This window comes from Oncorhynchus clarkii, chromosome 8, assembly GCF_045791955.1.
Source record: "Oncorhynchus clarkii lewisi isolate Uvic-CL-2024 chromosome 8, UVic_Ocla_1.0, whole genome shotgun sequence".
Lineage (NCBI taxonomy): Eukaryota > Metazoa > Chordata > Actinopteri > Salmoniformes > Salmonidae > Oncorhynchus > Oncorhynchus clarkii.
This window is the reverse complement of record NC_092154.1, coordinates 31,523,754-31,541,859: the sequence shown is the minus strand read 5'-3', so window position 1 is coordinate 31,541,859 and position 18,106 is coordinate 31,523,754. Positions and strand designations below refer to the sequence as shown.

Sequence of the window (18,106 nt, the reverse complement as noted above, 5' to 3'; positions counted from 1 at the left end):
AATATTAAAATGTATTGAAAAAGATAAAAGTTACTAGTTTTAATTTCTATATACCCCAATATACGGTATATACGGTATACCGCCCAAGCCTAGTCGGTAAGAAGATTGGCGAGATGGCGGTGGCTTGAGTCTACCCACTTACGAATAGCGCTACGCATCTTTTATCCCCTTCTATTCACCCATATTCCCTCTAGTGCAAATGTAAAAGAGAGTCGTGACATATTTAATTTAGGCTGGAGTGGCTGGCGCTTCACTTTACATCAGGTTGCTCTTTCTTTGAGGGGAAGAGGAGAGGGGGAAATTGTGGTCAGAAACAACCACTAAACGACTAACTTGTCTGAAAATGTCACCGCTGTCAGCAGAACCGCCTCGTGGACCTTCCACTTCAGATGACTCTAGTGCTGAGGCAGGATTTTCGATTTCCTGGTTTAGACCTGACATTATCATTTTTTTGACTTCTGCATCTCGCTATTAGCTGGGCTCCCCGCTTGTGCCATCAAACCCCTGAATGCTGCATCCCCCCTGGTTTTCAACCTTCCCAAGTTCTCCATGTCACCCCGCTTCTCTGCACATTCCACTGGCTTCCAGTCAAAGCTCGCATCCACTCGCATCCATGGTGCTTGGCTACGGAGCAGCAAGAGGAACTGCCCCCTCCCTACCTTCAGGCTATCCTCAAATCCCCCTACACCCCAACCCGAGCACTCCGTTCTGTCACCTCTAGTCTCTTGAGGACAGCTCCCGCTCAGCCCAGTCCAAGCTCAGTCCATGCCCATCTTCCGAAAGCAGCTGAAACCCTACCTCTTAAATAATCCCCCTCCTCGCCTCAAACACCCCCCTTCCTCTAGCTCTGAGTTTGCTAATAGCTGCCGTATTAAGGAAAAGTGGACTTACTGTTCCTGTGATATGTGGTTGTCGACTTACAGTGCTGTGAAAAAGCATGTGCTCCCTATCACATTTTCTCTACTTTTGCATATTTTTGATACTGAATGTTTTCAGATCTTTAACATAACCTAATGTTAGATAAAGGGAACCTCATTGAACAAAGAACACGACAATGACATACTTATTTAATTGATTTCATAAACAAAGTTATGCAACACCTAATGCTACTGTGTGAAAAAGTAATCGCCACCTTGCAGCTATCTTAAGATGAATGCACTAAGTCGCTCTGGATAAGACAAGTCTGCTAAATGACAAAAATGTATATATATACAGTGTACAGTATATATATATATATACAATACCAGTCAAATGTCTGGACACCTACTCATTCCAGGGTTTTTCTTTATTTGTATTATTTTCTACATTGTAGAACGATATTGAAGACATCAAAACTATGACATAACACATATGGAATCATGTAGTAACCAAAAAAAGTATATTTTAGATTTGAAATTCTTCAAAGTAGCCACCCTTTGCCTTGATGACAGCTCTGCACACTTGTGGTGTTCTCTCAACCAGCTTCATGAGGTATTCACCTGGAATGCATTTCAATTAACAGGTGTGCCTTGTTAAAAGTTAATTTGTGAAATGCATTAATTCATTCATTCTTAATGCATTTGAGACAATCAGTTGTGTTGTGACAAGGTAAGGTTGGTATACAAAAGTCCATATTATGGCAAAAACAGCTCAAATAAGCAAAGAGAAATGACAGTCCATCATTAAGGTCAGTCAATCCAGAAAATGTAAAGAACTTTTAAAGTTTCTTCGAGTGCAGTCGCAAAAACTATCCAGCACTATGATGAATCTCGCTCTCATGAGACCGCCACAGGAAAGGAAGACACATGGTTACCTCGTCTGCAGAGGATAAGTTCATTAGAGTTACCAGCCTCAGAAATTGGCAATTAACTGCACCTCAAATTACAGCCCCAAATAAATGCTTCACAGAGTTCAAGTAACAGACATTACCTGTTTAGAGGAGACTGTGTGAATCAGGCCTTCATGGTCGAATTGCTGCAAAGAAACCCCTACTAAAGGAAACAAATTAGAAGAATAGACTCAAGGAATTGGCATTAGACTGGTGGAAGTCTGATGTGTCCAAATTTGAGATTTTTGGTTCCAACCGCCGTGTCTTTGTGAGACGCAGAATAGGTGAACAGATGATCTCTGCATGTGTGGTTCTCACTGTGAAGCATGTAGGAGGAGGTGTGATGGTGTAGAGGTGCTTTGCTGGTGACACTGTTAGTGATTTATTTAGAATTCAAGGCACACTTCATGGCTATCATAGCATTCTTCAGCGATATGCCATTCCATCTGGTTTGCACTTAGAGGGACTATCATTTTTTTTCAACAGGACAATGAACCAAAACACACCTCCAGGATGTGTAAGGGCTATTTGACCAAGATGGAGAGTGACAGAGTGCTGCATGAGATGACCTGGCCTTCACAATCACCTGACCTCAACCCAATTGAGATGGTTTGGGATGAGTTGAACCGCAGAGTGAAGGAAAATCAGTGCTCAGCATATGTGAAAACTCATTCAAGACTGTTGGAAAAGCATTCCATGCTCCAACCCTCCCTTGCTTCAATTAGAGGCCTCGGAGCATGGTAGTACGCATATTGAGAAATACCCATAGATGAACTCTTAAGGATCTGCATCGCCTAAAATGACCTACCCAAATCTAACTGCCTGTATCTCAGGTCCTGAAGCAAGGATATGCATATTCTTGATACCATTCCATAAGGTATCACTTAGCCTAAATCTATACGGGAATCTCAGGGTTGATGTGTGGATCTCACATTTTCATTCCTGTGAAACGCAAGCGTTTGAAGAGTGTCACCTCTCCTTTCACCTCATATTCACAACAACGATGTCTGTATTGAACCATTGAATCAGACAGCATAGAAGGCAGCCTTCCATTTCAGTTTCACTTATAGTTTCCAACTATTCTATTGTACTAAAGTCATTGTAACCTGCTGATACAGAGTGTGCCACAAGCTTCCCCTGCTTATTTTGTATGTGTTGTCGAGAAATATTAGCAAATAGCAAATATTGGTCTGTGCTATGGTGAACTCTGGCACTAAGGGTAGTGTGTTCCCTCTCTATTTATTATTTTATTGTCTGGGGTAGCAAGGGGCCATAGTCATTGTTTTGCTAATCTCTGCTGACCCAGAAGTAAAATCTCACATAATTTGGTCAGCCCGAATGATTAACATCTGTGTTCACACATGTTAGAAATTGAGAGTTCTACACCCTCACACCCCCCCCCCCTCCCCCACCCCCCCACCCTCCCTTTCTAATCTGTGTGGGCACAGCGCTAAGCATTCGAGGCATAGCAGTTGAAGCACCGCCTTCGCCCCAATCCTGATACGGCCAAACAACCTGTGACGAAAACCCCAAAAACCGTAACTAAATGCTGCTCGTTATCTCACGCATCCCAATCAGTCCCAGCAGATTCTTCTACAAGCAAAATCTGCCCACGGGAGATTAATGTCTTGCCAAAGCACCAACAGATATTTTTAAAGGCTGTGTCAGGAGAAACACTAGCCTGGTTCCAGATCTGTTTGTACTGTATGTCAAAGAGCATATATGACATGGCCATACAGCCAAACAAATCTGGGACCAGTGCTACTGTGGTGCTCACCCTGACCCGGTCCAAGCCCACTTCACACAATCTTCATTACTACTCCAGCCAGACAACCTGTCTCCCTATAACATGATGACGAGTGATTCACAGTCCCCCTCCACCAAGCAAATGCATTGGCTGGCAGCAGCTAATCCTCGCACTGCTTATTTCCCATAATAAAAACACAGCTCAGCATTATCCTAGCCCTGCATACAGTACGTCAACCTGTCCTCATGTCAGCTCGTGTTAGTCACAACAACAGTGCAGAGCCGCCACGGAGCACAGTGGCACGATATCATTTTGGCTCTCAATAGCCGGCCAGAAGGACTGGTCGGCCATTACGACTTGTTGTGTGTGGGAAGATCTCAATTGTGTTCTCCTTGCGTCGTCTCTCCTCTATGCTCGCCTACTTCTCAAAACCCATTGGATGAGAAAGCCAGAGGTCCTTCCCGTTTGACCTTCGCCTCCAATGTGTTTTGAGAAGTAGACAAGGAGAGAGGATGTGTGTGCATGACCGCAGTTGTGTTCAGGAGTGTTGTCAGTGAAACATGAAGGGCCTACATGGCACCACTTATGTCCTACATACCAACTACTGCCAACTCTGCTCCATAATTCACATGCTGACGTACACTGGCAGTGCAGCTAACCTACTTATGTGTTACCACGCTAGTCCCAGGTGATAATGATCACACACACATCCTAGTGAGACCACACATACAGATAGGCACGCACACATGACATTCCCTGTCATGTCTCAAAGCACGGTCCATACACAGCATCTGTAGGTCCAGTGCTTTGTTGGGTTTTGGAGCTGATAGAAAAGGGGTGTATTGTCATAAACCCGGCAACGCACGTCCGTCCGTCCGTCCGTCCATCTCTCTCTCTCTCTCTCTCTGTGATGTGGGGGAGGTGAAGTGATGATACAGGGATTTCTTTCCACATGCTCCATTGGGCTCGTCACATCACCTTGACAGTGTTTGCACATCGTCACAAAGACAATGGCGATGGCAGCGGGAGTGTACAGGGGAAAACCAAGGGAACGGCCGGGGATTTAGCCATCACCATGGGAAGTCATTAGCCATTAGGAGAGAGAGAGAGAGAGAGAGAGAGAGAGAGAGAGAGAGAGAGAGAGAGAGAGAGAGAGAGAGAGAGAGAGTAAACAAAACATCCCTGTCTCTCTGCCTCCTCATCACAGTGCATTGTGTTTCTCATCACGCTGGAAATGTAAATTGCGGTGTCATGCTGATCAATCCTGAGGGGCTGCTGCTGAGCCTGTGCTGCTGAGCCTGTTACACCCAGCAAACCTTGTTCCTTTGAGCTGTGTCTGTGCTTATATGGGACTGTCTGTGGCATGTCTGATGCTCAGCTCTTCTCCCAGGCATATGTCTCTCTGTCTGTCTGTATGTTTGACCATCTCTCTCTGTGTGTCTATGTGTGTGGGTTTGGGTGTGTGTCTGAGCGTCCCTTCGTCCGCCCATCCGTCCGTCCCTTCGTCTTTCTGTCCGTCTGACAACCTCTCTTTCTGTCCCCATAGGAGCCAGGCCAAACACATGAAGTAATCAGGACCGGAGGAAAAGGTGACGTGTACAAACCAGGTGCAACCAGCAAGGGGCAAGGAGTGGAACGATAAACACACAGTCACCAAGGAGCACGAAAAAACAGGAGGTGGAGACCCCTGCAGGACAGGACAGGAACAACAGCCAGGAGCCTTAGTCAGTCAGTTAACCCTCTGAGGAGAAAAACATGCTCTAGCACAAGAAGAGGGGACTGGTTGGAATACTCACCAAAGAAACACCCAATTGTATCCCCTTTCACGCCTTCCACAAAACCCCTCGTCTCTCTTACTACCTCCCTCCCCCTGCCCTGCGGTGCCAGAGAGGATGCCCTGGTGGGTATTGTGACGGGGCGCGACGGTGTGTGTGGGTGGCCAGGCTGAACTACGATGCGGCCCTGGGCGGGCTCGTGGCGCTGGATCACCCTGGTGTTGCTGGCGTGGGGCACGCTGCTCTTCTACATCGGGGGCCATCTGGTGAGAGACAGCGAACACCCTGAGAGGTCCAGCCGCGAGCTATCTAAGATCCTGGCCAAACTGGAGCGCCTCAAGCAGCAGAACGAGGACCTGAGACGCATGGCAGAGTCCCTCAGGTAACTACCCGGAGGGGGGGATGTGTGTGTGTAGAGGGGGGTTAGTCTGTGTCTGGTTTGTGCGCGTTTGTGTGTGTTTATTGGTGTGTGTGTGTGTGTGTGTGTGTGTGTGTGTGTGTGTGTGTGTGTGTGTGTGTGTGTGTGTGAGGGCCTGCATTAGTCATAAGTCCAGCTGTAGGTGCAGCATTCAGTTCCCTCCTGTGATATCCTCAATTGCTTTGAAGCACACACACTTCAGACAGCTGGTCTCCGATTAAATCCCTTGCTTTTGTAATTATTCAGGATTGGCTTGAAAGCAAAGGTAGGATTCATGGCACCAAAACAAGACCAGCCTTCAAACAGGCACTGTCCAGGTGGGTCTCAGTCAGAGACAGTGCATTCCTTGTGTTTGTTGTTATTGAACAGATAGAGCCAGCGGTCTGGAACCAGTCAGTCTACTCTGTTAGAGCAGGTCAGGACCAGTGTTACCACCCAGCGTCATAAAGGTAATATCTTGCTAAAGTCCCACTAATCTATATAGCTAATTATCAGAGATGATATGCCAGAGCTATGAGGCTGGGTAGATGGGTATGTATGTGTGTGTAGCGGTGAGTCTGAACTGAAGCAGGCCCAAGCTAGGAGACCGCTGCGGAGATGTGTCTTATCTGCATAATAAGAGAGACCCTGCCCTTCTCCACCACCTAACTGCTGGCACAGACATGGACCAGGGCCTTTGTGTGTGTGCGTGTGTGTGTTTGTGACAGCCGACCTGAGTGGTGTGGCTCTTACCACCTAGTTGTCACGAACTGACATACTCACTGACTCACTGTTTGACTAACTTACTATATACACTGACTGAATAAAACATTAAGAACACCTTCCTAATATTGAGTTTCTCCCTCAGAACAGCCTCAGTTTGTCAGGGCATGGACTCTACATGGGATGCTGGCCCATGTTGACTCCAATGCTTCCCACAGGTGTGTCAAGACAGCTGGATGTCCTTTGGGTGGTGGACCATTCTTGATACACACTGGCGTGAAAAACCCAGCAGCGTTGCAGTTCTTGACACACACAAACCGGTGCGCCTGGCACCTACCACCATACCCTGTTCAAAGGCACTTACATTTTTTGTCTTTCTCCTTCACCCTCTGGGAGGCACACATACACAAAACATGTCTCAATGCTTAAAACGTATTCTTTAACCCCTTCATCTACACTGATTGAAGTAGTGTAATATAATTTTAATGTTTGTGCTTTTCTTCTAACTCATTTCCGTGTTCTATTCATGTGCTGTTCTATAAACCAATTTCTGTGTTCATTCAAGTGACTCACTGTACAAATCCTCACTATCAGTAGCTGCAATTTGGCAGTACGCCCAGACCTTGTTTTGAGAACGAACTAAAGATATCTCAGTATCAAGGTCTCAGCTTAGAGAGAAGACGCCTCCTGAGATATTGGTCAGTCACATGAATGAAACAAAAGCGTAATGATGAATTAATTATGCTAAATCATGCGAATATAACTTGTCTGTGTATAGCCGTATATAAGACAAACTGCTGAGACTGCCACGGCAGAGCTTCTGATTAACGTGTGTACTATGGGGCATTGAGATAGTTGGAACCTTTCCAACATGCTGACAAATAGACAATGATTCATTTAAGATTGACTTTGAGTGTCCCCGTGTAGGAATTTCCACAACAGTGGATTTAGCATTTGGCATCATTAAGGGATCATAGACTGACCAGGTGAATCCAGGTGAATCCAGGTGAATGCTATGTCATGGAAAGAGCAAGTGTTTTGTACACTCAGAGTATGTCACCAACTCACTGGCTGACTGAGTGAATTATGGCTGTGACTAGTTTCAGGTTGACTACAATGCCTGGATAGGTGTTGAACTTGTTGTGTTTAATATATCAGCTAACCCATCACATGATATAGAAATCTGGTGTCGGACTGTGGAGTTGATGACGTGGCACACGACATGTGAGCATGTATTGCAATGTAGTCACCCTGAGGTGCAGCCATTAACTCAGTATCTCACACCTCCACTACATTAACTCCCACTCAGCCTCTCCCTCACTGATTTGAGAGACAGGCCGATAGCCCACCCACCAATCACCCAGCAGCACTAATGAGGGGTGAACACAGGGTCGGTGTGGCGATCTGCCTCTGGTGCCGCCCTCTCCACAGCTGTCAATCACCTGGTGTGTCTCACACAGAGATGATTACACGCGCAAGTGATATGGCGAGAGAGAACGAGAGAGAGAATGTGTGTGCGCGTGTGTGCGTGTGTAAAAAAAACAGGTGGCCAGAGCGATGAGGGCCTGATCGATCCCCAGGCATGCGGATGGAGAAAGGGAGGGATGATGGATGAGGTGAGGTCTGCACCATGCAGATATTTAGGGGTGGGTGGAAGAAGAGGATTGTTAAAGAGAGAGGAGAGCAGTGCAGGCACTGTTGTAGCACACACCCCAGCAGCCCCCCCGCAAGGCAAGGGGCCCACGTTATAAGCCATGATTTTATTTTTTATAGCAGGAAATTAGCTCTTAAACAGCATCATTTTCTCCAGGCCTCATGGCAAAATTTGTAAAATAGCGAGAAACTGAAATACGCCACTGAGTGCAGGTCGCTATGATAACATGGACAGGAGGGAAAGAGAGTGGAGGGACTGACATGGACGAAATGGAATGGAGAGAGATGTACAGTCTTCATGCTCAAGCACACAAACAGTGTCACGCCCTGACCTTAGTATTCTTTATTTTCTTTATTATTTTGGTTAGGTCAGGGTGTGACATGGGTGATATGTGTGTTTTCGTCTCATCTAGGGTGTTTGTACTGTCTAGGGGTTTATGTAGATTTATGGGGTTGTTTCCATCTAGGTGTTTATGTAGGTCTATGGTTGCCTAGATTGGCTAGGCAGGTGTTTATTGTTGTCTCTGATTGGGAACCATATTTAGGCAGCCATATTCTTTGGGTATTTTGTGGGTGATTGTTTCCTGTGTCAGTGTTTGTTTGTTTGTTTCCATTTCACTTTGTTATTTTGTATTTGTGTCATGTTCAGTCCTTTCTATTAAAACATGGACACTTACCACGCTGCGTATTGGTCTGATCCTGCTACACCTCTTCAGACGAAGAGGAGGAAATCCGTTACAAACACGGCCGGTTGCAGGCACACACACAGGCCCGGTTGCAAGAACACACACAGGGCCAGGTGCAGGAATAAGTGACATAAGCAGTTGCTTAGGCCCCCCCCCCCCCCCCCCCCCCCCCCTTTAAAACTGCTAAAGTTTTCTCTCCACCCCATGGCAAAACGAGTAGAATTGCAGGAACTGTACTTTACAACTAAAACACCGTCTAGAGCGTGGCCACAAAAAACGTTTTACCGCAGGGGGGGTCCCCCCAATCAAATCTTGCTTAGGGCACCCAAAAGGCTAGAGCACACACAGACACAATAAGAAAGAGCTGAATGGTTTTATTGGTTTTTCTCTACAGTGTCCATTGACCATTATCTGTCCATTAGACGGATTGGAGTCTGTCAGTCTGACTGTCTGCCTCCAATGAGACTGAGAGACAGATTACTCTATTACTCGGTGTTCTCCATGCTCCATGCAGCAGATCTATAACTGTGCTTTATGTGCAGGCGTGCGTGTTCGCGTGCGTGTGTGTGTAGCAACAGTCGTCAAAGTGTATATAAAGGTCCAAAATACAGTTCTGATAAATGTAACAGCTGCATGATGGAGTAAAACACTTTTTAAAATAAATTTAATCCATACAATGTTGACTGTATTATAGCACATTCAGTGCATTCGGAAAGTATACAGACTCTTTCCCCTTTTCCACATTTTTGTTACAGTACAGCCTTATTCTAAAATTGATTAAAATGTATTTTTTTCCTCATCAATCTACACGCAATACCCCATAAGTGCAAAGTTAAAACAGGATACATTTTTGTGCGAATTTAGATCCTCTCAAGCTCTGTCATGTTAGATGGGGAGCGTCACTGCACAGCTATTTTCAGGTCTCTCCAGAGATGTTTGATTCAAGTCCGGGCTCTGGCTGGGCCACTCAAGGACATTCAGAGACTTGTCCCGAAGCCACTCCTGCATTGTCTTGGCTGTCAGCTTAGGGTCGTTATCCTGTTAGAAGGTGAACCTTCGCCCCAGTCTGAGGTCCTGAGCGCTCTGGAGCAGGTCTTCATCAAGGATCTCTCTGTACTTTTCTCCGTTCATCTTTCCCTCGATCCTGACTAGTCTCCCAGTCCCTGCCACTGAAAAACTTCCCCACAGCATGATGTTGCCACCACCATGCTTTACTGTAGTATGGGGCCACGTTTCCTCCAGACATAACAATTGGCATTCAGTGCCTTTTGGCAAACCCCAAGCGGGCTGTCATGTGCCTTTTACTGAGGAGTGGCTTCCGTCTGGCAACTCTACCATAAAGGTCTGATTGATGGAGTGCTGCAGAGATGGTTGTCCTTCTGTTGGTCAACCATCTCAGTTGGGTTGAGGTCGGGTGATTGTGGAGGTCAGTTCATGTGATGCAGCAGTGCATCACTCTCCATCTTGGTCAAATAGCCCTTACACCGCCTGGAGGTGTGTTTTGGGACATTGTCCTGTTGAAAAACAAATGATAGTCCCACTAAGCACAAACCACACGTGATGGTGTATCACAGCAGAATTCTGTGGAAACCATCCTGGTTAAGCGTGCCTTGAATTCTAAATAAATTACTGACAGTGTCACCAGCAAAGCACCCGCCACACCTGCATAACTCCTCCTCTCACTTACTCTGCGTCTCACAAAGACACAGCGGTTGGAACCAAAAATCCCAAAGGACAGATTTCCACCTATCTAATGTCCATTGCTCGTGTTTTTTCTTCGTATTGTGTCATTTAGTATTGGTTTCTTTGCAGAAATTCAACCATGAAGGCCTGATTCACACAGTCTCCTGTGAACAGTTGATGTTGAGATGTGTCTGTTACTTGAACTCTGTGAAGCTTTTATTTGGCCCGCAATCTGAGGTGCAGTTAACTCTAATGAACGTATCCAGAGGTAACTCTGGATCTTCCTTTCCTGTGGCGGTCATCATGAGAGCCAGTTTCATCATAGCGCTTGATGGTTTTTGCAACTGCACTTGATGAAACTTAAAAAGTTCTTGACATTTTCCGTATTGACTGACCTTCATGTCTTAAAGTAATGAAGGACTGTCATTTCTCTTTGCTTATATGAGCTGTTCTTGCCATAATATGGACTTGGTCTTTTACCAAATAGGGCTATCTTCTGTATACCACCCCTACCTTGTCACAACACAACTGATTTGCTCAAACACATTAAGAAGGGAAGAAATTCCACAAATTAACTTTTAACAAGGCACACCTGTTAATTGAAATGCATTCCAGGTGACATTATGAAGCTGGTTGAGAGAACGCCAAGAGTGTGAAAAGCTGTCATCAAGTCTCAAATATAAAATATATTTTGATTTGTTTAACACTTTTTTTGGTTAATGCATGATTCCATTTGTGTTATTTCATAGTGTTGATGTATTCACTATTATTATAAAATGTAGAAAATACAAAAAAATTAAGAAAAACCCTTGAATGAGTCGGTGTCCAAACGTTTGACCGGTACTTTGTATTATGTCCCCGACCACTTCTAAACCCAAGTTACCCCCCTGATCTAATCAAACATCAACTCTTTCTTGTTCAATTTTGAAAGCAATCGGTGAAGTGGCAATTAGCTGACAAATAGATCATCCACTACTCAAACACAGCCAACTGAGAGCAAAGAGATGTTTTCTCAGGTGGGCTTGGCTTGAGCCTTGCTAGTATTTGTGCATGTGTGTGTCTGCTTGTCTATGTGTGTCCCCCATTGTGTGTCTATAGCCTCATTGTGTGTGTGTATCTTTGTGTCTCTCTGTATGTAAGATCTTATCTCATGACTTGAGCGCTGCCTGTGTGCCATTGACTGTATTCCTTGTGTGGTGACTCTGGTGAGAGGACTCATTTACTGGGTAATGTCATTAGCCCAGTATGGTTCCACTGAGCAGACACTGCCTGCTACCACTGCCACTGCCTCCAGACTGAACTTCTGTTGACCTGGTCGTCTCAGGGAAGGCAGGGGCTCTGACAGCAACACTAGCCCATTGTGTGAGCTGTCTGTGGGCACAACAACTGTGTAAGCCTGGCCTGATTGGAAGAGATGAGCTTGGAGAGAGCTGGAGTCTGGCCGTGTGGGCGTGGATTAGCTCGTACTTCACTTCTAGTGAATTTGAGGTTTGGAGTAATAGGGTATCAAGCACCAGCTGGGATTTTGACTCCAATACACAGCCTTTAACACTCTCTCTCTCACTCGCTCTCACTCTCACTCTCACACTCACACACATATATATATATAGGGTCTCCCCCCACGGCTCCACACATCACCCGTCTTTTCCAGATGTAAATTGTATTTATATAGCCCCACTTTCATCTGTGTGATTCTAGCAGTGCTTTACATTCCTATCCATGTGTATGTCTCTGCCCAGGTCAGCTCTAAGGTCACCTATGAAGTCTCGGAACAGAGGAGGCGAATGGAATATGGAAATATGTATGCAGTACCATTATGCCTTGCACACATTATTCGCCCCCCGTTTAAACTGCTGTATCCAGCTCCGATCTTAATGTGACTCCTAACTCCATGGTTACCAGGCGGAGGCGAGCCAATGAGGAGGCAGCGGGCAGCGTTTCCGAGGGAACGGGGGCTGTGCATGCGGAATCTCACCTGCTTTCTGCCTCAGTGGCCGTTGCCGCGGGGCTCCCTGCTCCCTCATTCTCAGCCTGTCCTTCTTTCACTCAGACTGAACAGTGTTCTTCATTCCTCCCTCCCCCTCCCAGTTGGAATTTTCCCGTCCGCTATCTCTCTCCCGTTTCATTAAACAAAGGCCTAGATTCAATCAGAACGCGGAAGATCCGGGTTATAGCGTAATTTACATTTAATTAGTCATTTCCGATTGAGTGGTCATAGTGTTCACCGTGAATGTGTCCTCAGCGATTTGAAGGAACATTGCCTTTAAAACATGCATAGAAGACAATGCACGATCGGATTGTGCCGTTTTACATATTTTACCCTCCAAGTTACCCTGCCTAGCCTCAGTTCTGTTTGTCCTTCGGGACAAAAGTATAGCACATATTCATGTCAGGGATCCTTTGAGCACTTTTTGTTCATTTGATGTGTATTCTGTCAGTGGTAGGTCGTCTTTGGTGTTGTTGCTGTGTTTGCATTCATGTTGTGTCTTTGTCTCTGTGTTGACATGTTTACGTCTGTTGTCTGTGGCTGCAGGTGTCTACTATTTGACGTCTCTCTGTTATCATCTGAGCTAGCAGTAGACACATGTTATGCTTGTTAGCCTTTGTTAGCATCACATAGAGTGAGTGCTGTAAGGATTTGTGTCTCTAGTCGGAGGTGCTACACTGTGGAACTACAAACTTGTTTGCCTCTTCATTCCAGGATCCTCATGGGGTATTTTCGGTAATGTAGAGCGTTCAGAATGGTGCAGATAGAAATGTAACATATAGAGCTGTAATCAGAGGCTCTCTTTAAATGAAATGATGATATATTCTTCAGGACAGAGAATAATGTTATATCATAGTCTACATGAATTTCTATCTGAACATTCTGCAAGTTGCATCGTCCTAAACAAGCCCCCAGCCCTTGTTCCTACGTGATCGTGTGAGCTGGTCAGTAAGGCGGTGGCCTCTGGGAGTCCCTCTCATTGTCTTCTTACAGTGAGGTTAAACGTTCATAATGTTACCCATAGAAATGTAATGAATACACTTCTTCTAACTGAACAATCTGGAACGTTGCACACTTCGGAGCTGACCCCTGACCTTGAAGGAGGAGAACACACGTAATGGGTCTTCCTTCGTAAGAGCTTTGTCAGACTCAGGCAAGTGAAACAGCCCTTTCTCAAGTTTCTGCGACTCGGGGAGAGTTGGAAGACCATTTCACAGTAATATGAACTAATATCACAGGGGATTTTTGAAAGGTTAACCTTGTCCCTTATCCACTGCTGCCCAAATGTGAACTTCAAGTGGTTATTCATCAGTCCTTTTTTCATTTCTTCGTTTCTTTACTCCCGCACTGCTGTTAGCTTAGTTCTCTGATGTGTGTGTGCATGTTTTATAATGACCCATGTTACTATAAAAGTCTCCTCCTTCTGCCTGACAGCTTCTGATGTTCCCCACTCAGGAAGCAAATTGAGTTTGCGTGCCTGATGACTCATTAACAAAGCCTCTGTCTCGGTTCACAAATGACTGGATGTGTCTGGACACACTTGGAGCTGTTTCTATTAATATTTTCATATAGGTATTAATGTATTAGATAGCGTTAAGGCATTTTAATTTGCCATCATGATTGAAGATTGTGTGTGTGTGTGTGTGTGTGTGAGCTTGCGCGCACGTTCGTGGCTATGTGTAATCTGTGTGTTATGAAAAAGAGGACAACCTTTTCATGAAGTAATTGAGATGCTCAGGAAATGGTATCAAGTGAGACATTTCCAGTCACTATAGCACACTGTATACAGCATTGTAGCATTGAACTGTGGTACAGCTTGAAAATTCTACAGCTCGCCTAAAATATCCCTATTCATTTATTTAATGGTAATGACCTCCATCTCATCTGAACCATGTTTTATGGATTACATTTTATTTGAGCTATTAGTTCCTTACTTATGATGATTCATTTGTGTGTACCCCTTTAAGAAAGTAAAATAATGGTTGAATGGTTTGGACTACAGATAAGCGGTTATCTGCAGTGGATCTGTAAAGATCCATGCTCCGTTTGTTCCTGTGTCTTAGGATGTGGTACAGCTAATTCTAATCAGACTTGCCTATGCTAATGGTTCTCACAGGTGAAGTAAAATGAAACAAATGACATTGCTCATGATGCGCGCCCCTCATATAATACAATTGTGGCAACAGCCTGAGTTCACTGGACTTGAAACAACGATACAGATGTAACCATGTGCCATTTCATTTATTATCCGAGCGTCACTGGTGCTCCCAAGTCAGAATTCCCTGTACGTTCAACAGGTCACGTTTACAAGTGTGTGTTTCAAAAAATGTACACGATTTGGAAAGGTTTCCCGGCAACCTGGTTGAAAACCACTGCATTATACTTTACAAATACTCATTAGTGAAAAGCGAGCAATGTAGGCTACATTTTAAATGGGCTAAAAGGCGGCCTGAGCGTAATTTAAATTGTAATTAGCAATTAAGCTTTGCAAGATTTTCAGCTGCAAATTTGCTAAGCTCACTGAAATACTGTGCTATTGAACACTCTTTGATGCATGCTCACATTTAATCAAGACAGCCACAAAGAGCTACACACACACACACACACACACACACACACACACACACACACACACACACACACTGCATAAGAGCTGTAACTCATATACTAACCCAGCTGAGAAAGATGATGAAAAACAAACACACGCACATCCACACACTCCCAAACCCATTGCTCTCTCTCACCCTCGTCTCTTGTTGCAGGATACCTGAGGGCAAAGTAGAAGAGGGAGGGGCCCTGGCTGTGGGGAGACTACGCTCGCTGGAGGACCAGCTGACCAGAGCCAAGCAGAAGATCCACAGCTTCCAGAGACTGACCGGAGATGGTGAGCAGAACAGCAGGACCTGGGAAGGACATGTCGGGGGAGAGAAGAGGAAAGCTGTGGGAGAATCCCAGATAGGAAGGGTTGACCAGGTGGAACTGTACCTATAGGATCAGTTGGTATGAAGTCAGATAGATCAGGCTAATCCAATGCTGTGCTAGCAGCTAAACTCAGCTGACAGGACAAATGTGTGTGTGTGAGTGTGAGTGTGTGTGTGTGTGTGTGTGTGTGTGTGTGTGTGTGTGTGTGTGTGTGTGTGTGTGTGTGTGTGTGTGTGTGTGTGTGTGTGTGTGTGTGTGTGTGTGTGTGTGTGTGCTTTTTTTAAGCTTGCATCTGTGTGTGTCTAAAAAGTGAGCGTCAGGAGGATAGGGTAGTTGCTAGGTGAGTGGGTAAACGTGGGAATGGAATAGAATTAGTGTGAGAGAGAGAGCAATACAACAATTTTGAAGCAAAAGGAGAAAATCCAATATCTGTGAGAAAAAACCCTTTGTGCGATATCAGCCTCAAAATATGTAGCTTCCTGCCCCACCCCGTAGGGACAGCCAGTGGAACGACCAACCAGAGCAATAACATTTCTACCTGTGTCTTTCTCACTATTTCATTATTGTCCTCATTCATTTCTTACTGTAGTGTCCTGTTAAATGTTACTACTCATTGATTCTATATGTGTCCATATGTTTGCTTTGGCAACATATGTGGAAACACTTTTCAATTACTATACAAAATTATTGCAACCAATAGAATGATATATATATGGGGGATACAATCTTCCCAGCTTTGCAGATTTTGCTGTGAGGAGGCAGAGTCATTAGATCATTTATTTTGGTATTGTCTGTATGTAGCTCGTTTTTGGTCACAGGTCCAGGAATGTCTGAAAAATTGCAACATTTGCCTAGAACTAACGCTGCAGATAGCAATAGTGGGTGATTTGAAAAGCCATAGTCGATAAATCAATAATATAATTGTTATTTTAGCAAAAAAAAAGTACAATCTGTAGAAGCTATGAGAATAGAAAGGTTGAGTACTTTTGTGAAGCATCACACCACAGTTGAAAAATATATGGCAAATAGAAATCCAAAATGGATGGTGTTAATAAAGAGATAGATGGGAGGGGTTGAATGGAGCTGAAGGGTAGGACTAATAACAAAATAACTAATGTAAAACATACCGGATCTGTAAAATGTATATATATATTCAGAACTTTTGTGAAATAACATAGTTACAAATAGAAATCAAACTGGATGGACATCAGAAATAGAGGAAGGACTAAAAACAAACAAAATATAACTATTGTAAAATAGATTGTGTCTGTAAAATATGTATAAGTGTGGTGTTCCATCCTGTACGGACAAAACAGATGTGCTAATACTGCTCTGATCAAAGCAACCCCTTGGGAGGGAGGTTGAGAGGCAGGGATTGAGAAAGCAGACGATCCAGAATGTTCCTGAAGCTACCATGTGTTCAATGACAATTCCACCTGTGCTTTATGTTCATAATAGTTGTTCTATCCCCCCTCGCTCCCTCCCTCCTTCCCCTCTTCCCTCCACAATCCCCACCACCCCTCAGGTCCAGGCCCCACCCAGGAGGAGCTGAGGCGGAGGGTAGAGAACGGTGTGAGGGAGCTCTGGTACTTTGTCCGCAGTGAGGTGAAGAGCCTTGGCCATGTGGAGGCGGGGGGAAGGCCCAGACAGGCTGACACCCTGCTACAAGACCTGGGACACCAGCAGAGGTCAGAGACACACACAGACAGATACACACACACACACACACACATACAGTACATAAACACAAACATGCACGCATGCACACACACTGCAATAACATTTGAATTGATTTGACCTCTTAAAAGCCTTTCACAGGCTGCCCCCCCCCCATCCCGCCACACACACAGAAACAACAGGAACACGCACACACACTTTTCCTTTCCACTCTCTCTTCCTTTGTGTTGGCCTTGAGCTCATCGAGAGCAGGGAGCGGTTGAGACATGAGACACACGTTCACGTAGTTGATGGGCCCTGTAAGACTGCAGTGTCCCCCAGCCCTCTCTCCCCTCCTCCCTCCCTCCCTCCCTTTCTCTGCCTCCTTGTTGATTTATTACTTGTAAATGGGGCAATAATTGTCCACCAATTGGAGCGAGTAATCAGTACTCAGGGCTGCTCAGCTCAGCCGCCCGTCAACCCCTGTCTCCAGCCTGCAGCTTCGAAAGTCTGCATCTGCAGCAAGCGCCGGGCAGAGGAAGCCCCCACAAGCCACACAGAAAAGGAGACGGAGCATGCATACAGAAAGACATACATACATACACACACAGACACGCGCATGTATACAACCAACAAAAGAAGCTCCCCTCTCGTCTCCCAAAGCCCACAGGGTCTGTCTGTCTATTCACCCACACTGTAAAAAAATCTTTCAACTGAATATTATTAAGTAACTGGTTCCACAGTCTTTTTGTTTTGTTTACTCAACTCTTCGGTCAAAGTGTTACTTCAATTTAAAATGTTTAGTTGGCCCAAGTATAGCTCCAACATGAGAAAACTTAAAATGTGTTTCCACAAATTGTCTCGTATGTTCATTCAACTAGAAATTATTATTTGGGCATCATAACAAAAAAAAGGTTAGGAACAAGTTACACAGGAAATGGCGAAGCGATTTGTACACAGTGCACCTTTTAATCTGTTCTTTAAAGGTTCCCAGAATGTTGTGAGAACAGTCTGGTGAGAACATTGTGTGGACGTCACATTGTGGGGACAAAGAGATGTTCTCAAAACAG

General features: G+C 45.0%; 1 protein-coding gene across 1 annotated transcript in view; it reads left to right on the top strand.

Moving 5' to 3' along the window:
- LOC139415634 (fucosyltransferase 8b (alpha (1,6) fucosyltransferase)) overlaps nucleotides 1-18,106 on the top strand; it is a 147,768-nt gene that overhangs the window by 83,165 nt on the left and 46,497 nt on the right. The window contains exons 2-4 of the mRNA XM_071163747.1: nucleotides 5,101-5,711; nucleotides 15,221-15,342; nucleotides 16,906-17,068. Of these exons, the coding sequence (XP_071019848.1) occupies nucleotides 5,509-5,711; nucleotides 15,221-15,342; nucleotides 16,906-17,068 (488 nt within the window). The 5' untranslated portion in view covers nucleotides 5,101-5,508. The remainder of the gene's footprint in view (nucleotides 1-5,100; nucleotides 5,712-15,220; nucleotides 15,343-16,905; nucleotides 17,069-18,106) is intronic.